Consider the following 25,063-nt stretch of genomic DNA (forward strand, 5'->3'; position numbering starts at 1 on the left):
TTTGTTTTTATTTTCAAAGTATGACTACTATAAATGACCATATTCATTAGCCTGCCACCTAAAAAGCATTAGCCATTAATTTGTGGAATGAACAAATAAGCAAGTTTTCTTGTGTTCTTGAAGTACAATATAGTTCCTTCACTTAAGTGCAGGATGCAGGAAGTATAAACTCCTAATGTGAATCCACCTGTACTCCATGATGAGGGCACTGAGGTCTAGACAAGGGCAGTGACCTGGCCAAGGTCACACAGCAAGCAGAACCCAGGTCTCTGACCCTCAGTTCAGAGAGGCCTGGGGCTCAGAGATAGGTCTCCTCTATCCCCAACTGGCAGAGAAGTGAACCTAGGACAAGACAGATGCCCAACCTGGGGCAGTGAAAGACCTGAACATTTTGGAAATGCCCTGAGGGCTCTGACTGCCTCATACACACAGCCTGGAATGGAAAGGTGTAAGATGGGCCTGAGAGAACAGCCATACCAGGAGTAGGAATGACTCTTGCCCCATGGCCCGGAGAGGGGACATGAAGATGGCCTGGCAGGGCTACTGGGTGGAGGTGGGATGAGCAGATGGCTATGGCTTTTGGGCCATCAACACTTGCTCAAATTCCCCTACCTGAGTGTGACTGTTGCCACTGAGCCAGGGGTCATATATCCCCAAATCTCTCTTTCTTCACCCTGTCCATCATAGCAAGCCTCACCAGTGATTGGCTATGTTTCCTGCTTTGTCCACCTCTGTTCTTAGACTGTGAGTTTTCCAAGTCAGGTTAGTTCTTTGCTCCTAGCACCCAGCATGGGTCCCAGCCCCAATAGATAGATATCTGGTGAATGTTCAGGATAAACCAGAGGTATGAGTACTAGTGGTAGAATTTGAGGCACACAGATATGGCTATTCCTCGTGGAGACAGTGCTCTTCAGGAGGACCACACACAGTTCTGGGCTTACCTGCAGAATTGAGAGGCACAGCTATCCCCATAGGGGTGGGGCCTAGGTGGAGGAAAGAGGGTGCCCAAGGGCTGTGAGAGGGTCTTGGGAGAATATGAAGATAGGTGCTCCACTGGGCAGAGAGCAAACTGGCCCTGGGCTTGGACCTGGGGGTACAGCAGGGGGCAGGATGGTGGATAAGGTCCTCACAGAATTCAGTCCAGTGGAGAGGACAGATGACAAATGAGAAAAGCAGCCAACAGAGGATGCCAGGTGTTGGGGAGGACATTTCAGCAAGACATGAGGTCTAGAAGAAGCTGCAGTGCAGGGGGGACAGCACCCTAGGCCAAGGGCACAAAGGCCTGCATGTCAGGAACCCCCAGTGCAGTGGTAGCAAAATGAATGGGGTGGTGGGCTGAATCTGGTGAGGGACACATGGGGCCTCTCAGAGGTGGCAAGGAGAGTCCCCAAACTTAGGGTGCTTGAAAGGATCCTGGGTGTCCTATCTTGGCCACCATCCTCTTGGGTCAACAATCCTGATATAGCTATACCTCCTAACTGGGCAGGGCTGGGCAGGTTTGGAATGCAGTGGGCCTGGAATATTCCCCTGGAGGTAGTGCCTCTATCATCATCACCTTCTTTGTGGCAGCTGCCCTTACTGACTGCCCCCACATGTCAGAGTGTCATGACCAGGTGGTGGAGACAGGCAGAGGGCACCAAGGGACCTGCCTAAAAGTCACAAGGGCAGCAGCAGGACTCATGCCTGCATACCACTTCAAGGGGTCCTTACTCAGGATTTGGGGGCAAGGTTTAAGTTACAGCTTTTAGCTTTGCCCAGGACAAAGGCTCCTCTCACCTATGTTCTGGATCTAGTAGGAGTCTGCCGGCCTGCAGCTTACAAGTCACATGCCTCCTTGGCTCTGGCAGGTGCCTGAACCAGCCTCCAGAGCCCAGTGGCCAGGAGACCTACACCTGCCCAAACCCTCTATACTTGAGGCTCCCCCTCTCCAGCCTGTAACATGGTGAGCCCTTCCCCAGGTAGTGCTCTGCAAGGCTGGGCTGCAGGGATTTAATTTTATTTTATTAAAGTATAGTTGACATACAATGTTACATTGGTTTCAGGTATACAACAGTGAGATGACAAGTACATACAACACAACATCTATGCTCACCACAAGTGTAGTTACCATCTGTCACCATACCTGGGCTGCAGTGATTTTAAAAATCACAATTTGCAAAGCTCAGTGTTCCTTGAAAGGCCAAGTGAGTCCCAGAGCAACTCTCCCTATCCCCTTACCTTACTCCAATGGGAACAGATCACCCTGGACAGGGTCTTGTGTCAGGGTCTCCAGTAGCTTGATGTGGTCTGATCCTCTAAATCACTGGCAAATTCAGAGCTGGAGAGGAATTGGTTCCAGCAAATCCAGCCTTCCCAGACCCCCCCCAAAGATCAATGGGAAAACTGCTATCCATGGATAAAAACAGATTTGGGAGACTTCTAGAGTCCACGTAGAAAGTTTTAGCAACACTGGGGAACAACAACAACAACAACAACAACAACAACAAAACTCAGAATAATCATACAAAAAGAGAAGTAAGTCTTCATTTTGCCTGCATCATCCCATCCCACGCCAGCATTGTTCAGCACCAAGAAAGGACTTCCAAACTAGAAACTTTTTCTCTTACCAGCAAAAGAAGAACAGAGTGAATGAACAGCTTCTCCAGCCTCATGGGGCAGTGCACAAAGGTCCCACCTTAGTTTCATTCCACCTAGACCAGCAAAGTTAACACACAATGAGCTGACTAGAAGCAAGGAGGAAAAGCAGAGGCTGTTATTAGCAGACACACAGTAGGAACAATGGTGGTTTACAAATACCTGCTTTGCAAACAAACTCAAATTTGGCCACTCATGAAGCCAGCCACCTACTCAGACTCCATGGACTCACTGTGGATCTTGCCAACTTTCTCCCCCCAGGTATTTGCACTTACTGACACCAGCCTCCTTGTTCTCTCCCCCTGTCCCCAGTGGAGACCAAGAGGACCAAGAGCCATGCCTGCAGCCAAATCACACTTCTTTAACCATACAAGTACAAGTGATGGAGTCCCACCAGCATTCCAGCACTTGGGCTTAGCCTCTTTAGCTGTACCTGCATACCACAGGCCTGATGCCCATCATTGGCCTCCACTGCAATGTGCACACCTAGGGGGAGAGTGGGTAGCCACAGGTGAGTGCACAATATCTAGCCCTTCCCCCTACAGCTGCTTGCAGGTCTGGACTAGGCCCTGCTTCTCTCATTGGCTGGTACCACCATGCCCACCAGTAGCTATTCTCTCCAGCTGTATACCTACACACCCCCAGCCCAACACCCATCACTGGCCTCAGTGTGGTGTGTATACTTGGGGAGACAGAAATGCCTCAGAGCTGCCAGTCAGTCCATAGTTGGCCCCACTCCTTGCTACCTGCCCTGGTCCTCATCACTAAAAGCATGTCTGCAAAAGGCATCTGCCACTGCATTGGCACCTACAGCTTTCCCCACAACTGAGGGTGTGTACATCACTGGCTCTGGTAACCCTTACTGCCTTCCCTGGTCCCTAGCTACCAGACCTGGAGGTACCACTAAGGAACTCAACAACTTTGCAGCTCCTGTACTTGCCAAGGACTGCATAGTTGGCAATGCTGTGAACTTCAGTGGCCCAAGCTGAGGAGATATCAGGTCCCCCCTCCCCCAGACCCAGTGAGAGCCATCACATATTCCCATACTTGGCACCCAGGTCACACAGCATGATCTCATGTGCCATCCACCTGAAGGTGAAAGGCTTCCCATACTAAAGTCAGTCCATGATGTCTGGAAGAGGAGACTACATCTTCAAATGTACTGACACCTATGAAAGTCTACATGGAGGGGCGCCTGGGTGGCTCAGTCGGTTAAGCGTCCGGCTTTGGCTCAGGTCACGATCTCGCGGTCCGTGAGTTCGAGCCCCGCGTCAGGCTCTGGGCTGATGGCTCAGAGCCTGGAGCTTGCTTCCGATTCTGTGTCTCCCTCTCTCTCTGCCCCTCCCCCGTTCATGCTGTGTCTCTCTCTGTCTCAAAAATAAATAAACGTTAAAAAAAAATTAAAAAAAAAAAAGAAAGAAAGTCTACATGGATCACGAATATTCAGGAATATGTGTTTCCTCCAAAGAAATACAGTAAACCTCCAGTAACTGGCTCCAAAGAAATGGAGATCTAGGAATTGTCTGACAAGGAATTCAAAATAATTGTTAAACAGGTGCTCAGAGAATTACAAGAGAATACAGATAAACCATTCCATGAAATCAGAAAAATAATGCAAAAACAAAAGAAGTTCAACAAAGAGAGAAAACAAAAAGGAACAAAACAGAAATATTGGAGCTGAAGAATACAACACTGACCTGCAGAACAGAGAGCTTCAGCAGGAAACCTGGACAAGCAGAAAGAGAATCAGTGAACTCAAAGACAGTTCAATTCAAACTAAACAATCAGAGAAGAAAAACATGAATGAAAGGGAAAAAAGAAAGCCTACAGGAATTACAGGACATCATCAAAAAAAGAAAGAAGGAAGGAAGGAAGAAAAGGGGAGGGGAAGGGAGGGAAGGGAAGGAAAAAAGACAATGTACGCATCATTAGAGTCCCAGAAGAAAAACAGAGAGAGAAGGGGTAGAAATTTATTTAAAGTAATCATGACTGAGAACCTCTCAAACTCGGGGAGAGATTTGGATGTCCAAGTTCATGAAACTAATATGTTGCCTCAAAATTTCAGTGCGAATGTTCTTCTATAAGATACATAATCATTAAACTGGTTCATAGCATAGGCATAATTTTAATTAAAAAAATCAGTATCTTCCACACTGGTTGTGCTGCACCACAGTCCCACCAGACACATACATAAGTTTCAGTAGTTCCACATCCTCACCCAAACCAATGACTCTTGCGCATGCCAGGGGATGAGAAATAGTATCTCATTCCATTTGCAATGTGCATTGCCCTGATTATGTGTCACTATTATGTTTATTGGACACATCTACATTTTTTGTTATGAAGTGACAGTTCAAGTCTTTCTTGCCCATTTTTGTATTGGGCTATTTGTCTTAGTGTTATTGAATATAAGAGTTCTTCAAATACTTTGGATACACATTTCTTTGTTCTTATGTGTTGTGCACAAGTATTCTCTTCTGGTTTAAGGCTTCCTATTCATTTTGTGAATGGTGCCTTTTAAAGAGCTGATGCTTTTCATTTTTATGAATCCCAATTTATCATTTTTGTTATCATTAATACATATTATGTCCTAAAAAATCTTTGTTTAATCTGTTACTAAGAATATTTGTCTTATTAAAATTTCTAGGAAGGTAAGCATCTTAGCCATTACATGTAATTGTAAGATCCTCCCCCTGTTAATTTTTGTGTGTGGTAAGGATAGGAGTTGAGGCTAATTTTTTTCCTATATAAACATCCAGTTTTCCTACCACTTTTTGTTATAGACTATGCTTTACCTATTAAATTATCTTGGGGCATGTATTAGTTTTTCATTGCAATTGTAAAAATTACTATATCCTTACTGCTTTAAAATAGGAAATTTATTTTATTTTTTTTCCATTTAAAAAGGTTATTTTATTTGCATAGTATTTTTGTAAAGACTTTTTTAGTAATTTTTTTTTTCTTTTCAAATTTTTATTTAAATTCCACTTAGTTAACACACAGTGCAATACTGATTTCAGGAGTAGAAGTCAGTGTTTCATCACTTACATACAACCCCAGTGCTCATCATAACAACTGCCCTCCTTAATACCCATCTCCCACCTAGCCCATCCCTGACCCACCTCCCTCCATCAACCCTCAGATTGTTCTCTATCTTTAAGAGTCTCCTATGGTTTATTTCCCTCTCCCTTTTTTCTTTGTTTCTCCTTTCCAGCTGTTTATCTGTTTCTTAAATTCCACATATGAGTGAAATCATATGATATTTGTCTTTCTCTGACTGATTTATTTCACTTAGCATAATACCCTCTAGTTCCATCCACCTTGTTGCAAATGGAAAGATTTCATTTTCTTTGATGGCTAATATTCCATTGTATATGTGTATATACATATATACCACATTTTCTCTATCCATTCATGAGTCAATGGACATTTGGGCTCTTTCCATAATTTGGCTATTGTTGATAATGCTGGTATAAACATTGAGGTGCATGTACCCTTTCAAATCTGTATTTTTGTGTCCTTTGGGTAAATATCTAGTATTGCAACTGCTGCGTTATAGGGTAGTTCTACTTCTAACTTTTTGAGGAACCTCCATACCGTTTTCCAGAGTAGCTGCACCAGTTTCCATTACCACCAACAGTGTAAGAGGATTCCGATTTCTCCACATCCTCACCAACATCTGTTGTTTCCTGTGTTGTTGGTTTTAGCCATTCTGACAGGTGTGAGATGATATCTCATTGTGGTTTTGATTTGTATTTCCCTGATTATGAGTGATGTTGAGCATCCATTCATGTATCTGTTAGTCATCTAGATGTCTTCTTTGAAAAAGTGTCTATCCATGTCTTCTGCCCATTTCTTAACTGGATTATTTGTTTTTGGGTGTTGAGTTTGATAAGTTCTTTATGTATTTTGGATATTAACCCTTTATCATTTGCAAATGTCATTTGCAAATACCTTCTCCCATTCCAAAGGTTGCCTTTTAATTCTGTTGATTGTTTCCTTTGCTGTGTAGAAGATTCTTATCTTGATGAAATCCTAATAGTATATTTTTGCTTTTATTTCCCTTGCCTCAAAGATGAATCTAATAAGTTGCTATGGCCAATGTCAAAGAGGTTACTGCCTGTGTTCTCCTCTAGGATTTTGATGATTTCCTGTCTCATATTTAGCCCTTTCATCCATTTTGAATTTATTTTTGTGTATAGTGTAAGAAAGTTGTCCAATTTTATTTTTCAGCATGTTGCTGTCCAGTTTTCCCAACACCATTTGCTGAAAAGACTGTCTTTATTCCATTGGATACTCTTTGCTGTTTTGTTGAAGATTAGTTGACCATATAGTTGTAGGTCCATTTCTGGGTTTTTCATTCTGTTCCATTGATCTATATGTCTGTTTTTGTGCCAGTACCATACTGTCTTGATAATTACAGCTTTTTCATCATCATAGCTGTGAGATAAATCCATATTCTTACATGGATCAAAAGTTAGTTCTGACTTATGAGGGATTATTCCCCTGGATGAATATGCCAGTTTCTTTAATCATTCAGCTATTAAGGACTGGTTGTTTATTCCCAGTTTGTGGAATAAATTTCATGAATAACACTGCTCTGAAGATTCACATACAAGTCTTTGTGGGGAATTTCCTAGGGCCAGAATCGCTGGGACACAGGGTGGATAGAGGTTTAACTTTATAAGAAACTGTTATCATACACGCTAATTTTTCTACTTATGGCCTCTATTTACTCCTTCTTTCCATCAATCACCCCAAGTGCATTCAGTTGTTATGAAGTATGAGAGAATCTAATTCTCTCCTCAAAATTCTTTTAAGAAGTTTCCGCTCTCCTCTCCATCCTTTGTTTTCTCTTTTCCTTAATTTTTTTAAATGTTTATTTTTGAGAGACAGACAGAGAGAGAGAGAGAGAGAGAGAGAACAAGCAGGGGAGGGACAGAAAGAGAGGGGGACAGAGGATCCAACGCGGGCTCTGTGCTGACAGCAGAGAGCCCGACGTGGGGCTCAAACTCACGAACCGCAAGATCATGGCCTGAGCCGAAGTCAGACACTTAACCAACTGAGCCTCCATCCTTTGTTTTAATTACATGTTGATCCCTGATGTCATTTAGGTTTGAGAAAGAAAAGTCCTTCGCTCACTTAAAATTCCACCAAATGCCCTCATTCTTCCCCTGTGACTTCTCCAAGAGACCATGGGACCTTTCAGCCCAGGTGTACACACTGTTGTTCCCAATTCCTCCCATTTGTCCTCTTCTCTAGGTCCCCTGTGCTAGGACACCCAACTCACTGAGCACAGCTCCCCCCTCCTTAATGAACACACCATTATTATGTAATAGCTTCCCCTCCCTCCTCCACCTGTCTGGCCTCTGCCCAGCCCCCAGTCTCTCTCTGGTCTCCTCAGGACTCCACTGCTAGGAAAGCTGCTGTTTCAGGGATCATCTCGCCTGCCCCCCACCTGACTGCATCTTCTGTGGTCACAGGCTCCCTCACTCATGGGGCCTGCCTGGGCCCAGGCCCACTTGACAGGTGAAAGTCCCAGAACTCTATTTGACCTTCTCTGACACCACCCCAGTGCAGGGCCCAAGACAACTCATTAGAAGTGGGTGTGATTGGATGTTTAATCCCTCATGTGGCTCATGCTAATGAGGATGCATATAGAGTTACAATACTTCCCATGACATTTGGTTGGTGTAGGACAGTTATTTCGTAAAAGGTTTCTGTCCAGTCTGCTCATTTCCTGGTCCTCTGGTTAGAGAGAGCAAACTTGTCTTGGAGGCTTTTTTTTTTTTTTGTCTGTGTCTATTGCATTTCAAGGTTGTAGACTTCTCCAGACTGCAATAGGGGTAAGAGAAAATGCGGAGACACATCAATAAAAGAAAGGACAAGAACCACATGATCCTCTCAATAGATGCAGAGAAACCATTTGACAAAAAACAGCATCCTTTCTTAATTAAAAACCCTCAAGAAAGTAGGGATAAAAGGATCATACCTGGAGATCATAAAAGCCATATATGAAAGACCCAACGCTAATATCATCCTCAAGAGGGAAAAACTTAGAACTTTCCCCCTAAGGTCAGGAACAAGACAGAGATGTCCACTCTTGACACTGTTATTCAACATAGTATGGAAGTCTTAGCCTCAGCAATCAGACAACACAAAGAAACAAAAGACATCCGAATCGGCCAGGAGGAGGTCAAACTTTCACTCTTTGCAGGTGACATGATACTCTATATGGAAAACTCAAAAGATTCCACCAAAAAACTGCTAGAACTGATTCATGAATTCAGCAAAGTTGCAGGATATAAAATCAATGCACAGATACCGGTTGCATTCCAATACACCAACAATGAAGCAACAGAAAGAGAAATCATGGAATCAATCCCATTTACAGTGACACAAAGAAAACATAAAATACCTAGGAATAAATCTCTAACCAGAGAGGTGAAAAATCTATACACTGAAAACTATAGAAAGCTTATGAAAGAAATTGAAGAAAACACACACAAAAAAAAAATGCAAAAAGATTCCATGCTCCTGGATAGGAAGAACAAATATTGTTAAAATGTCGATACTACCCAAAGCAATCTACATATTCAATGCAATCCCTATCAAGATAACACCAGCATTCTTCACAGAGCTAGAACAAACAATCCTAAAATTTGTATGGAACCAGAAAAGGCCTCGAATAGCCAAAGCAATCTTGAAAAAACAAAACCAAAGCAGGAGGCATCACAATCCCAGACTTCAAGCTGTATTACAAAGCTGTAATCATCAAGACAGTATGGTACTGGCACAAAAACAGACACTCAGATCAGTGGAACAGAATAGAGAACCCAGAAATGGACCCACATACATACAGCCAACTAATCTTTGACAAAGCAGGAAAGAATATTCAGTGGAATAAAGACAGCCTCTTCAGCAAGTGGTGCTGGGAAAACAGGACAGTGACATGCAGAAAAATGAACCTGGACCACTTTTGTATAGCATACACAAAAATAAACTCAAAATGGATGAAAGACCTAAATGTAAGACAGGGAGCCATCAAAATTCTCGAGGAGAAAGCAGGCAAAAACCTCTTTGATCTTGGCTGCAGCAACTTCTTACTCAACACATCTCCAGAGGCAAGGGAAACAAAAGCAAAAATGAACTGTTGGAACCTCATCAAAATAAGAAGCTTCTGCACAGCGAAGGAAACAATCAGCAAAACTAAAAGGCAACTGACGGAATGGGAGAAGATATTTGCAAACAACATATCATATAAAGGGTTAGTATCCAAAATCTATAGGGAACTTATCAAACTCAACACCAAAAAAAAACAACAACAACAACAACAAAAACAAACAAAAAAAAAACCCCAAAAATAAAAATCCAGTGAAGAAATGGGCAAAAGACATGAACAGACACTTTTCCAAAGAAGACATCCAGATGGCCTGGATGAAACACATGAAAAACACATGAAAAAATGCTCAACATCACTCATCATCAAGGAAATACAAATCAAAACCACAATGAGATACCACCTCACACCTGTCAGAATGGCTAACATTAACAACCCTGGCAACAACAGATGTTAGGGAGGATGCGGAGAAAGAGGATCCCTTTTGCACTGCTAGTGGAATGCAGACTAGTGAAGCCACTCTGAAAAACAGTATGGAGGTTCCTCAAAAAATTAAAAATAGAACCACCCTACGATCCAGCAATTGCACTATTAGGTATTTATCCAAGGGATACAGGGATGCTGTTTTGAAGGGGCACATGCACCCCAATGTTTACAGCAGCACTATCAACGATAGCCTAAGTATGGAAAGAGCCCAAATGTCCATCGATGGATGAATGGATAAAGAAGATGTGGTATATACATACAATAGAGTATTACTCAGCAATCAAAAAGAATGAAATCTTGCCATTTGCAACTACATGGATGGAACTGGAGGGTATTATGCTAAGTGAAATTAGTCAAGAGAAAGACAAATATCATATGACTTCACTCATATGAGGACTTTAAGATAAAAAAACAGATGAACCTAAGGGAAGGGAAGCAAAAATAATAAAAGCAGGGAGGGGACAAAACATAAGAAACTCTTAAATATGGAGAATAAACAGAGGATTGCTGGAGGGGTTGTGGGAGGGGGATGGGCTAAATAGGTAAAGGGCATTAAGGAATCTACTCCTGAAATCATTGTTGCACTATATTTTAACTCTCTTGGATGTAACTTAAATGAAAGAAAAGAAAAAAGAAACAAAAAAAACCAAACAAACAAACAGCCGCATCTTAAACTCAACAAGCTGTGCACATTTAATATGTATAGCTTTTTGTATGTCAATCATTCGTCAATAAAGTGGTTTTAAAAATTTAAAAAGTTAAAAAAAAAAAAAAAGAAAGAAATTGCAGAGAAATTCCTGCCATGTTGTTCCTTAGGTCCCAATGTCCTTAGCTGGTTTGTATTCTTTGCTCTACCCTTCTGAACTTTCTTATGTTTGTTTTATACACAAAGAATGATGTTTTAACTTATAGTGAGCAAGAGCAATAGGGGTAAGAGTGTTTATCTTTTCTGAAAGCAGAAGTCCTCAATGCTATTTTTAAAGGAAATGGTCTTCTTCAGCAAGAGAAACGATCTTCTTTCAGCAAGGGAGATCAAGCCAAAACTACTTTTGGAAGCTTTCAATCCTTCCCTACCTCTAGATCTCCCAGGATACCATCCTATCAGAAGCAGGCACTCTAGTCTTGCTATCAAAACTTTTCTAGGGGGCGCCTGGGTGGCTCAGTCGGTTAAGCGTCCGACTTTGGCTCAGGTCACGATCTCGCGGTCCGCGAGTTCGAGCCCTGCGTCGGGCTCTGGGCTGATGGCTCAGAGCCTGGAGCCTGCTTCCGATTCTGTGTCTCCCTCTCTCTCTGCCCCTCCCCCGTTCATGTCTGTCTCTCTCTGTCTCAAAAAATAAATAAACGTTAAAAAAAAAAAAAAAAACTTTTCTAGGATTAAGCATCTGTAGTGTCCTATACTCTCATTTCCTGGGATAGGTTTTCCTAATTTTTAAAAATATTTTTATTTTATTTTTGAAAGAGAGAGACAGAGTGTGAGCTGGGGAGGGGCAGAGAGAGAAGGAGACACAGAATATAAAGCAGGCTCCAGGCTCTGAGCCATCAGCACAGAGCCTGATGTGGGGTTTGAACTCACAGACCATGAGATCATGACCTGAGCTGAAGTTGGACACCCAGAAAACTGAGCCAGCCAGGTGCCCCAGTTTTCTTAATTGTTAATCATCCTTGGCATAGGAGCAAATTTTATCTCCCCAGTTCAGTTCCAGACAAAAGTTTTTAATGCACCTTTCCTAAGACAGGGGTTGTCTAGTTCTACCTGGATGAACGAGACAGTTTATGAAAAGGAACCTCCAAGCAAGTGTTAAAAGGTGGAAGAGGAACAGTAATCCTCCAGACTGAGAAGGCACATTGAAACAGAAAAATGAAGGAAGTCATTCCATACTGTTTACACAGGGTTTTATTCAGGGTAACTTACAAGAGTACTGAGTGAACAGTGATCCTGGCACTATGCAGCAATTCTCTGCAAAGTCAGGACCCTAACCCACAGATTTTATAAGACAAAGGGTAGTTATCTAAAGTGGTGCCATCTGTGCACCAGAGGAAAGATTAGAAGGCTTCTTGCATTCTGGTCAGAGTGTACATTAACCTCCATGAGGCCTGGAACACAGAGCCCCAAGGGAGTCATTGCATGGACATGAACAAGATGGAGGGCCAAAGATGGAGTCAGTGTTGTCAGCACTCCTACAGCAGATTTCTGAGAAAACCAGCATGAATAGAAGAAACTTTTTCTGAGATGAAATTGAAAAGGACTATCATCAAAAATGCTTCCAATTGATAGTTGTAGAGTTCTTAATCTCCTAGTTAAATTAAAAGGTGGCAAGACTCATTGGCCAAGAATCCTTTTAAAACAGAATCTACTCAGTGTTAGCATTAATATTTTACTGAATTGATTTTTATTCTATGTAATGTTTACATAGTTAAAGTCATCTTATAGATTATATGTTTTGCAAACACTATGTCACAAATTCTCTACCAAATGATTTTGAGTATATTTTTCTCAAAAACATGAAAGGAGATACAATTTTTAAAACTTGTATATAAAACAAAAACTCAAAGCTATAAACTCTATAAAAATATTGAATATGGTAATTTATAAAGGGAATTATATCAATGTTGTCTAGATTATTTAGAAAATATTTGATACTGAATGGAGACTTTGATCTTGACAGAGTACAGAGTCATGATACAATTTAGTTCCATAGTGAAAAGTGATTGTACAGTCTAGGCCAACACAGTAGCATGAGGAAAATTATGAAGCAGAAATGAAGCTACATTGTAAGAGGACATAGAATGGAGTAGAGGAGGCTAGCCAGTTCCAATTATATTGAAGTTGCATAGAATTAGTGGAGCCAGAGCATCCTTGACAGCCAGTTGTTTCTGAAGAAGTGAAAGATCCATGTTGCTAAGCAGGTGAATTTAGAACTTAGTTACCTGGGAGATAAAAGGAGGAGGGCTTATGTTTCCCTTTGTTATGCGAAGTCAACTACCAACCTTTGTTCTTGATAAGTGTGGTACAAACCATTAAGAAAGAAAAGACCACGGAAATAACTTTATTGTGTTGGTAAGTCATCTGTTAAGTTTGGTTTTCTGCATGAGTTGGGAGCCAGAGTAGGACCATGGATAATGTGAAGTTTCTTAATTTTTGTTTTGTTTTCCTTTTTAAAGATGGACGAAACTTGAGCATGGGTGGGGAGTAAGGTGCTGCAGTAGGGTGATCAACTACTCCAGTTTTCCTCAGACCGAGGACATGCTTGGGATGCGGGGCTTTCAGTTTTAAAACAAGGACAGTCCTGGGTGAACTAGAATGAGTTGGTTACTCCAACTGCCAGTAAAGAACAGATGAAACAGAGTTGAAAGTAGAGAACATTAACAGAATCAGTCCACATGTAGGTAAGAGATGTGATGTGGAACAGAAGATGAGGGGCTACTACCTGAACTTGGGGGAGAATTACTTTTCCACTGAGACGGGGATATGGAGTGGGATAGAAAGAGAGGTAGAAATGCGTATGGATTCAGTTAGGTATGTAACAGTGAAAATCATAGAAAGCATTTCATCTTTAGATTTGGCATCACTAGGGGCGCCTGGGTGGCTCAGTCGGTAAAGTGTCCGACTTCGGCTCGGGTCATGATCTTGCGGTTTGTGAGTTCGAGTCCCGCGTCAGACTCTGTTCATTCTGTGTCTTCCCCTCTCTCTGCCCCTCCCATGCTCCTGCTCTGTCTGTCTCTGTCTCTCAATGATAAATAAATGTTAAAAAAAAATTTATAGATTTGGTATCACTATACATATATAGCGGGTTGAAGAATAAGAAATCCATTTTATATTGTGATTCAGTGGCCACATATATACAAACACTCCAAAAATTTTGGCACCATCTGTATGAGTTGCTAAGGGACTTCTAGGAATGGCCTCTAATATTTTTATTCAATTTCTTTTAAAAACATCCTGCAGGTCATGATCCATTAAATTGATTTTATGACTCTCTAATTTAGACATTGGTGACAGACAGATGGGAAAATAGTGCATTCAAGCATGATGGAATAAGAGAGGAGATGCACAGGTAGAGAGGTCTTTAGGAATTTGACATAGCTGTAGGGAAAGAAAGAGTTGATAAAACATATGGAGGAGGGCTGTTGTCTACTTTGAGATTCCAATAACATTAGAAGATAAAGATTTTTAATGACACTGCTTCACAGTATTAATGGAGGGTGATGTTCCTTTAGGAATTTGGGCGTCTGAGATCCTAAGAATAATATAAGGAGGACAACGAGTATGGCTCAAAGATTCTTTGGAGAATTTCCTTTTGTTGCCTGCTCTCAAGATGAGCTCTAAGTATGATAGGACATGGTTTATAGAGCTCAGCAGCCTTCTCTCCAACACTCTTACGGCCCTTCTCACTTTCCATCCTCCCATCCACAATGATTCCCACTCCATAATAAACAACAAACATACAAAGAAAGCTATGAAGAGCAAATCTAGAAGTCAGGATTTCACCCAATTCAGAGATCTTTATCCTTGGAAGTTTTCATATAGTTGAATTTGTCTATGAACTTTGCTGTTCCCTTGTGGGCTACTTGCACCTTGGAATAAAGTGTTTATCCACTGCTCACATGGTCCAAGCTCTCTAGGCAGGTTAACACTAAGAATATTGTTCAGATCAATGCATCCTCCTATCTACCAGCACCCATATAGCAAATCTAGAATAAATAATAAACTAAAATAATGTATATTAAGAAGGAAAAGATGAAGTCTACTTGGTTAACTATTTAACTCTGTGACTGAAAGGCAATCAGAATGAATGGATTTTTAGCTACTGACACTACACACAAATGAGGAAACCCAGAATATTAGGGATGTGTAAATGTAATGTCCTAGAAAATGAAGAAAAGAGCAATAAGGCATAGGAAGGTTTGAAATATCAGCTGATTTCTTGTCTGCATTTCTTAGGATGGAGAACCCGGACAAACTATTCCAGTTCCAATTGTGGATTCCCTTTTTAAGATCTTCACACATATTGTTTTGAGCATCCCCCCTGCCCCCACTGCAGTAGTGCATGCTAGTTTTGATAGAGAAATGGAAAAAGTATGTGACAGAATTAATCCAAGTTTTGTTTTGTTTGAAAAGAATCCAGCCTCACAACTTGTTATTGGTAACAAAAAATTACATAAATTATTGAATTTCAGAAAAACTTTATCAAGTTTTTTATATATGAGTTACAATATTTCAAGGCATTTCAAATTTTCCTGTGTAGGGCTAATTTAGAACACTCTTATTTTGATGAGTTTCATAAACTACATTGCTTAAAATCTCCCAGGGGTTTATGGAGGTCTATACATTAAGAGTCCCCAAATCATAACCTTTATTAGTCTTAGATTAATCTGGTTCAGATCATAATTATAATGGTCTGATTGCGTGTCTGTTTTCCCACAAACTCAGTGCTTCTTAGCCTACTTTTTGTCATTTAGCTGAGACTATGATGAAGTCTACAGACACTCTCCTCAGCAAAAGAACACAAAACATTTACAATATTAGATACAATATTATAGGCACCTTAAAGCTCATTCTTGTGCCTGCCACAAATTTCTGCCCTAAACGGATAATTTATTCAATGCTCTCTATTTTTTAGTTCTCTAGTATCTAGCATAATGTCTGTACTTCATATACTTCAAACACATAAATTCTTGTTTAACGCATAAGGAAAGAAATGAATGAGTGTTGCTAGTCAGACTGCATGCCATGTACAGAAATTATCCACTGTCGTCAAAAGCTGTCAGTAAATATATTTGAGCAAACATTAGGAATTTCCCCAATCCTAAAATTCTAAGCACTCTGATGACGTTGCCTCAAGAAGACAGAGTTCCTTTTCCCAAGCCTTTGAACTTTATAGATTCTCATTTTCTTTTTATAAGGCATTTTCTTTTGTTTTTGACATCCTTCTACAGATAACAATGTTGTTCTCCCCATTCCTTTAGAGGATATTAACTTTTTAGGAATCTTTTCCTCTTCTAAAAATAATAATCAAATACGAACACATTTTAAGTAGCATTCATCCATAATCCAAGTACTTCACCACTCCTCTCCCCTTTTTTCATTTTTCACTGTATAAAGAACTATAAGGGCGTCTGGGTGGCTCTGTCAGTTGAGCATCTGACTCTTTGTTTTGGCTCAGGTCATGATCCCAGGGTGGTAAGATTGAGGCCTGTGTCAGGCTCCACACTGGCCGTGGAGCCTGTTTAAGATTTTCTCTCTTTCCCCCCTTCCTGCCCTTCTCCCCAACTTGCATGTGCTCTCTCTCTCGAATTAAAAAAAAAAAAAAAAAAAGAACTATACTAGGCATTATAGGGATACTAAAATGAGTTAAAATCATAAATCTGGCACTCAGCGATCTTGCAGTCCACAGAGCTGTGAATGAATGCAAACACAGCGAGGAGACAAGTAAATAACTTGCAATAAAGAAAGATTAAAGCAAATCATAAGACCAAAGCAAACTGACATTAAGAACTGTATTGTTTATGATCTATCTCTCCAGGTTTGACAGTCAAAGGGGAAAGTATCAGTAGTTATACAGTGGCAACAGGCATAGACCAACATGGTCTTGGACAAATTGAGATACTGAGTCACCCTACTCTTAAGTCTCTTTAGTTTGGCGTTAAGTTTTTATCGTGGAGATTTTCATACTGCCTACACGGGTTGAGATAATTGTATGAAAACCCAAGTACTTATCATCAATCTTCAACCATTATCAACATATGGTCAATACTGTCTTATTATACCCCTCTGAATTCCCACCCCCATCTATTGAAAGCAACTCCAAAGCATTTTCTTAATTCATTAATCACTTTTTTGTCATTCAATTCTTTCTCATTTTCCTTATCCAATCCCACCACCTCCCCACCCTCTTATTTTCACTTTCAGCACTGCAGCTGATGTCCATTTCTGCCAGGACGCAGATGCTTAAAGGTCAGCTCTACACAATGACCAATTAGGAGGAACCAGAACAGCAGTGCCTCACACTCTTTTTCCCTGGACAGATGACTTCATAACGATGGCTGGTGAGGCTGAGGTGGCCATGAGAATTGTTCTCCTGCTGTTCTGGGTTGGAATGTCTCTGTTCCCTTCCAGCTTCTCCCAGGCCGGGCCCTCCCAATGCCTCAGCCACCCAGAAGTTGTGGTCCCCTTAAAGGTGACCGGCAAGGGCAGAAGTGCAAAAACTCCAGGCTGGCTCTCCTACAGCCTACAGTTTGGGGGCTGGAGACATGTTGTCCATATGAAGATCAAGAAGCTCTTGGTTTCCAGACACTTCCCGGTATTCACATACACAGATCAGCATGCTCTTCTCCAGGATGAGCCTTTTGTTCCTGACGACTGCTACTATCATGGTTATGTGGAAGGAGTCCCTGAGTCCCTGGTTTCCCTCAGTACCTGTTCTGGAGGTTTTCGAGGAATGCTGCAGATAAATGACCTTGCTTATGAAATTGAGCCCATCAGGCACTCTACCACATTTGAACACTTGGTTTATGAGATAAACACTAATGAGACACAATTCCCACCTATGAGATGTGGCTTAACAATGAAGGAAACTGCACTCCAACAGTTGAGATTTGAAGAGGCTAACAAACCAACTCTGAAGCAAAATTCTAATGATAAATGGTGGACCCACTCATGGTTTCTGGAGCTGATTGTGGTGGTAGAGAGCAATTTCTTAGTTTATTCTCAAAGCAACTTCTCAAAGGTACAGGAGGATGTGTTTCTTGTTGTCAACATAGTAGATTCCATTTATGAGCAGTTGGGTACTTATGTGATTTTGATTGGGATTGAGATTTGGAATCAAGGAAATATTTTCCAAATGATAAGCATAGAACAGGTTCTGAAGGATTTCTCTCAGTGGAAACAAATCAGTCTTTCCTGGCTACAGTATGATGTTGCACATTTTTTCATAAAAAATTCACTTATAAGTGTACTTGGTATAGCCTATGTTGCAGGAATATGTCATCCTCCTATTGATTGTGGGGTTAACAATTTCCAAGGAGACTCGTGGTCTCTTTTTGCCCTCACTGTCGCCCATGAATTAGGACATACTTTGGGTATGCAGCATGATGAAGAATTCTGTTTGTGTGAGCAAAGTGGCTGCATCATGAATGCTACCAGAGTTCCAGCAAAGAAATTCACCAATTGTAGTTACACAGATTTTACAAAGACCACTTTAAACCAGGGATCATGTCTACACAATATTCCACATCCAGGGGAAGTCTTTATGCTTAAGCGCTGTGGGAATGGTGTGGTTGAAGGAGAAGAGGAATGTGACTGTGGATCTATAAAGCAGTGTCAACAGGATCCCTGTTGTCTGTTGAGCTGCACTCTGAGGCCTGGGGCTGCTTGTGCTTTTGGGCTTTGTTGCAAAGACTGTAAGTTCATGCCATCAGGGAAACTCTGTAGACATCAGGTCAATAAATGTGACCTTCCAGAGTGGTGCAATGGGACATCCCATCAGTGCCCCGAAGATGCGTATGTGCAGGACGGGGTTCCCTGTGGTGACGGTGCCTACTGCTATAGAGGGAGGTGTAACAACCATGACGAACAATGCAGGGAGATTTTTGGTGAAGGTGCAAAGGGTGCATCTCAGAGTTGCTACAAAGAAATCAACACTCTGGGAAACCGTTTTGGCCACTGCGGTATAAATGGCACGACATACCTAAAATGTAATACCTCAGATATCTTTTGTGGCAGAGTTCAATGCGAGAATGTGAGGGTTATTCCCCATCTGAGAGATCACTCTAATTTGCAGCAAACTCACATCAATGGTGTCACCTGCTGGAGTATTGACTATCATGTAGGAATGGACACACCTGATGTTGGGGAAGTAAAAGATGGCACCATGTGTGGCCCAGGAAAGATCTGCATTCACAAGAAGTGTGTCAGTCTGTCTCTCTTATCACAAGTCTGCCTGGCTGAGACCTGCAACACGAAGGGGATCTGCAATAATAAACATCACTGCCACTGTGACTACGGATGGTCCCCACCTCACTGCCTGCGCAGAGGCTATGGAGGTAGTGTTGACAGTGGCCCAGCATCTGCCAAAAAAGTTTTCTTGCTGCTAGTTGGGAGTCTTACTTTGTCTGTTTTGTTTTTACTGTCAGCTGCTGTATTTATGTACTTTAGAAAACATTTTGGTCCCAAGGAGACTAAGGCACCGTCTTCAGGTTAGGAAAATGCCTCTAATTTAATATCCTGTGCATTATTAAGTTTTAGTCTCTTGGCAGAGAAAATGTTACTACATGCCCAAAACCAAGCACATTACTGACAATTTACAGAAAAATGCAGGAAACTTCTCTTTTGTCAGTATCAGAAGTATCAGAAACATTGCCATTAAGCAAAGGTAATTCCTAACATCTTCCTATCTACTGTTCATTGTTATAAGCAGCAAATAAAGCTCCATTTCCCCCAAATTTATCCTCTTTGTGTTTCTTGAGCACAGATATGATTCACGGGAAAGGCAGGAGACAGGTATCTGAGAACACAGACTTCATTTACTTCCAGAGTAACTTTTCAAAGGTGCAGAGAATGTATTTCTTGTTGACACAGTGGATTCCATTCATCAGCAGTTGGGTACTTATGTGATTTTGAGTGGGATTGGGATTTGGGATATTGGAAATGTTTTCCCAATGATAAGCACAGAACAAACAGACTGCCAAGTTCATGCCATCAGGGGAACTCTGTAGACATCAGGTCAATAAATGTGACCTTCTGGCATAGTGCAATGGGACATCCCATCAGTGGCCAGCAGATGGGTATGTGCAGAATGGGATTCCCTGTAGCAACAGTGCCCACTGCTATCAAAAGAGAGGTATAAAGGAGGAGAAATTACTCAAATGTTTCTAACATTCTGCTCCAAAATCTGAAAAGAAAAATGATAATAATGTTTGTCCCACCCAACCTCCTGGGTTTATTTGGTAACCAAAAGAGAGAAAGAAATGAATTTTTATTAAAGTGTAAACAAATTGTTTGTTTAATAAAAACTCCTGACCCTCTTCTTTCTGTCCTTCCTGGCTTTCTTTGCTTTAATTTGGCAGTTTGGGTATGCTCTTGAAATATTTGTTTTGAATATCAGAACATAATCTCTATGAGGTCAAGGTTGTTTTTGTCTTTTGTTGTTATATCCTAATACCAAGAACAGTGCCTAATACAGAATGCCTTCCTGGATGAAGTAATTAATTTGAATGAATTAATTGCATGAAATTTATTAGGAAGTAAAAATAATACTTTGGTCCTCTTTTTAAAACGAATGCAGCTCTTGCTCAAAATTAAATTTTAAATATTTAAAATACGTGCCATTTATAATGTTCCCTTTGGCGCCTTCCCAATTTCTTTGTCCTCCCATTTTTCTTCTCAGTCCATTTGGAAATCCTGTCTCTTGAAAATACATGTCTAATCAGACACCTTCTATATATGGTCCAGATGATTTCTGAATGCCACTCTTTGTTAATTGAGTCAAACAACCTTTATAATATAATTTTCCATTATGCTTTGCACATATTGCATCCTCTGGCTATTTTCTGTTTTGAATATACTTGGCTGTGTCATGATTCTGCACACCTATACATGTAATTTCCATTGCCAAAATGCTGCTTACCGTCCTCCCCCACTCCCTTGCCCTGGGGAACTCTAATTTTCCTCTTAGAGGTCAAACATCTTATCTTTGGAAAAGCATTTCCTTGTGAAATATTAGATGTTCTACTTGTGTACTCCTGTCACTTTGTAGTCATCTCTTTGATGCACTCTAGAATAGATGAGGAGAAAGTCTAACAGCCAGGGACAGAAAGAAGAAAAGGATGCCTAGTGGAACCATAGAAACAGGGGAGGATGAACCAAGAAGACAATCTGATTAAACCTAGTTTTAGAAGATAAGTCAGAGAAAGGTTCACATATTTTAAGCATATATGTTCACATAGAGACAAAAGGCAGCTGCTCCAATTTATTGATTCTCTTTTAAAATTGAGCATTTGGAGCACCAATTGACCATTTGGGGCGCCTGGGTGGCTCACCACATCGAGCTCTGTGCTGACAGCTCAGAGCCTGGAGCCTGCTTCGGATTCTGTGTCTCCCTCTCTCTCTGCCCCTCCCCTGCTCCTTCTCTCTCTCTCTCTCTCTCTCTCTCTCTCTCTCAAAAATAAGCATTAAAAAAATTAAAACAAAACAAAAGAAGGTTAAATTTGATTACAGTCAAATTTATCAATATAATATTCTTTATTTTTAATTTGAGAGAGAGCACACAAGCTGAGGAGAGGGACAGAGGGGGAGACAGAATCTTAAGCAGGCTCCACGCTCAGCACAGAGCCTGATTCAGGGCTCAATCCCATGACCCTGGGATCAGACCTGAACTGAAATCAAGAGTCAGACACTCAACCGACTGAGCCACCCAGGATCCCCTATTAATCTAATATTCTATTTACTGGGTTTTATATTTTTGCTTGAGATTACTTTGAGAGAATCCTTTTTATTTTTGGTAATATGTTGGCTTCAGTTTTAATGGTTAAATCTGGATTTTATTTTCCTATAAGGAGTGAAATAGGACTCCAACCATATATTTTTCAATTGGCTAGCCAGTTGTTCCAATATATTTTATAAGCCATTGTTTACTGTTTTACTGGTAAATTAAGATTTTGTATTATATTTTAATGTTAATTTGTTAGTCACATTATTTTACTTGTAAGTTTTTATAAGAAGCCACACCTTTTGCATTATTTCTAATTTTAGGAAAACTGCATTATTACTTTATGTTAGTTGAGTTCACTAGGGCTGGATATCAAGATTAGTGGGTAGAATTTAACCTCCTTATAACAAACATATAGTCGTTTACCTGTTGTTTTAATCTTGGTCCTCCAAAAAGCAGACAGACCAGGATTTAAGTGGAGTTAGTTTATTTGGGAAGCACAATCAGGAGTATATTAATGAGCAAGTTTCCACTGTGGGGTCATCCCCTGTGAACTCTCTAAGAAGTCATATGAAATATACTTTGGAATATGCCTCCGTGGTACAGGAGAAAATATTCTGGAAGAGAAGTGAAATAAAGATGTTTCATTTATTATTATTTGGTGTTCAATGGAGCAGCACTTTTAATTTTCTTTAGGAACTTTTCCTTTGCATTCACAACTTGACCATTTGGCACCATCGATCTAGCTTTTGGTCTGTCTCAGATTTCAACATGCTTTCCTCCCTAAGCTTAACCATTTCTAGCTTTTGATTTAATATGAGAGAAGTGCAACTTTTGCTTTCACTTGAACACTGAGAAGCCATTGTAGTTATTAATTAGGCTAATTTCAATATGGTTGTGCCTTAGGGAATTGGGAGGCCCAAGAAGAGGGAGAGAGGTCAGTGCAACAGTCAGAAAACAGAAAACATCATCAATTAAGTTTACCATCTTAAATGGGCATGGTTCACGACAACCCAAAACAATCACAACAGCAACATCAAAAATCACTGATCACAGACCATCATGACAAATATAATGAAAATGTTTGAAATAATATAAGGATTACCAAAATGTAACACAGAAAACTGAAGTGAGAAAATGCTGTTGGAAAAATGGAGCTGACAGACCTGCTCAGAGTTGCCAAAACCCAATTAAAAAAAAAAAGTTCTCTGCCAAGTACAAAAAACCCAAAGCAAACAAAGAAAATGAAGTATGCCTATATACATCCAAAATCTTGCTTCAAAGCCATGTTAACTCTTCTTTTCACAGCATAATAACAAAATAATTTATATTTGAATAAAATATAAAATCCAGTAAACAGAATATTAGATAATTTGACACTCCTCAGAACGTCACACTGGTCCACCATATTGGTGGAAGCATGCTAACCAAATCTGGGGAATGGCAAGTATTGTGAATCCATGTCAGAATATGGGAGAAAAGCTACACAAATATTTAGGGGCTTGTCACACTGGGGATATTTTCAGGGGTACAACTGTGGGAGCACACTAAGACATTCCTTTCAATCTAAAGAACAAATTAATAAAACCCAAGTCTCCTATCACTGATAAAGAAGCATACTGCCTGATAGGGTAAGTCACTCTGGCCCCACCCCTTCTCCTTCTCTGCTTCCTTCTCTTTTTCCCTCACCTTCTTTCCCTTCTTTCTCTTTGATTTTCTGCATTCATTTAAACATAAATCTGCAAAAACACCTACAAAAATTTCTAGGCCTTTAAAAACTTCATTGAAATGTTCCTGAAGATTTCAAGTATATGTAAAAATGGAAACAGTATAATTATGAACTCATATACTCCCAGTAGCCACATTCAACACACAAGATTTTGCCACTCCTGCTTTGTTTATCCCAATTTTTCTGCTGAAATATCTGTAGAACAAGTCCTAGATTTTGTGCTATTATACTCCAATTCACTTCAATATGCATATCTAGAATAGCTTCTATATTTTCGAGGTGGTAGTAAATTAAATAATATATTATCTGAAAACAGAATGTAACAAGTTAATGATGTATATTATAAACCCCAGAGCAACAACTAAAATATTTTTAATTGTTTTTTTAATGTTTTTATTTATTTTTGAGACAGAGGGAGACAGAGCATGAGCAGGGGAGGGGCAGAGAGAGAGGGAGATGGAGAATCCGAAGCAGGCTCCAGGCTCCAAGGTGTCAGCACAAAGCCTGACGTGGGGCTCAAACTCACGGACTGTGAGATCATGACCTGAGCTGAAGTTGGACGCTTAACTGACTGAGACACCCAGGTGCCCCTAACTAAAAAATTTTTAAAAAGAGATATTAGTAGTAAGCCAATAATGGAGATAAAATAAAATTCAAAGAAATATTCAACCAAAGAAGGCACAGAAATAGAAAAAAAAGTTATGAAGAGCAGATGACACAAACAGAAAACCAATAGCAAGATGGTCAAATTAGATCCAGCTATAAAAATAATTACAAAAAATTTATATAGCCCAAATACACCAATCAAAGGTAGACATTACAAAACTGGTTTAAAAAGGAAGGTGTAATCATATGTCTATAAGAAACATTCTTTAAGCAAGTCATATAGATTAAGATACTAGGATGGTAAATGTTAGCTACATAAACATTAATTGTAAGTAAGGAGAATTGCTAAATTGACATCAGAAGATGTGGACTTAAAGACAAAAAAGTACTTAGAGATAGAGACATTTCATAATGATAAAAAATGGTCACTACATCAAGAAAACATAACAATCCTAATTGCATAGGCACATGATAACAAAAATACAATAAATGTAAGTAAAAAACTGGCAGGTAAAAGGAGAAATACACAAGCTACTATTTGTGGAGCGATTATTTCAACATTCCTCCCTCTCTAATTAATAGAACAGGTAGATGGAAAATCAGTAAAGATATAGAAGACTTGAGTAGCTGTATCAACCGACTTGACTCATGTGACATTTATAAAACATTACATCCAACATTAGCAGTATACAGATTCTTTTCAAGTACACGTGGAACATTCACTATGCTGGTCTATGAAACAAGTCTTTAGAAATTTAAGAGATTTTATTTATTTATTTATTTATTTATTTATTATTTATTTATTTTTTTTTTTTTAGAAAGAGTGTGAGCAGCGGAGAGGGGCAGAGGGGGAGAGAGAGAGAGAGAGAATCCTAAAGAGGCCCCACACTGAGTGATTAAGCCTGACATGGCCATTAATCCCACAACCCTGGGATCATGACCTGAGCCAAAATCAAGAGTCTGTTGCTCAATCGAGTGAACCACCCAGGTGCCCAAGAAGTTTAAAATTATGCAAGTAAGTTAGAAAACAAAATGTAAGTAAGTTAGAAAACAATTACAAAA

General features: G+C 40.3%; 2 protein-coding genes across 2 annotated transcripts in view; one reads left to right on the plus strand and one right to left on the minus strand.

Annotated features, from left to right (window-relative positions):
• Positions 1-1,980: 1,980 nt before the first annotated feature.
• The window catches only part of MED6 (mediator complex subunit 6), a 100,837-nt gene continuing 77,754 nt past the window's right edge, over positions 1,981-25,063 (minus strand). The window contains exon 7 of the mRNA XM_053889546.1: positions 1,981-2,690. Coding sequence (XP_053745521.1) covers positions 2,682-2,690 — 9 coding nt within the window. The 3' untranslated portion in view covers positions 1,981-2,681. The remainder of the gene's footprint in view (positions 2,691-25,063) is intronic.
• On the plus strand, positions 17,156-20,265 carry ADAM21 (ADAM metallopeptidase domain 21). The gene has a single exon (XM_019451385.2). It carries the CDS (start codon positions 17,281-17,283, stop codon positions 19,438-19,440), a length of 2,160 nt encoding a protein of 719 aa, XP_019306930.1. The 5' UTR covers positions 17,156-17,280; the 3' UTR covers positions 19,441-20,265.

Source organism: Panthera pardus, unplaced genomic scaffold (genome assembly GCF_024362965.1).
Source record: "Panthera pardus isolate Hobbes unplaced genomic scaffold, ASM2436296v1 HiC_scaffold_24, whole genome shotgun sequence".
NCBI lineage: Eukaryota > Metazoa > Chordata > Mammalia > Carnivora > Felidae > Panthera > Panthera pardus.

Excerpts from the sequence above, each read along its gene's own strand:
- ADAM21 (XM_019451385.2), top strand. The coding sequence starts at position 17,281 with ATGGCTGGTGAGGCTGAGGTGGCCATGAGAATTGTTCTCCTGCTGTTC.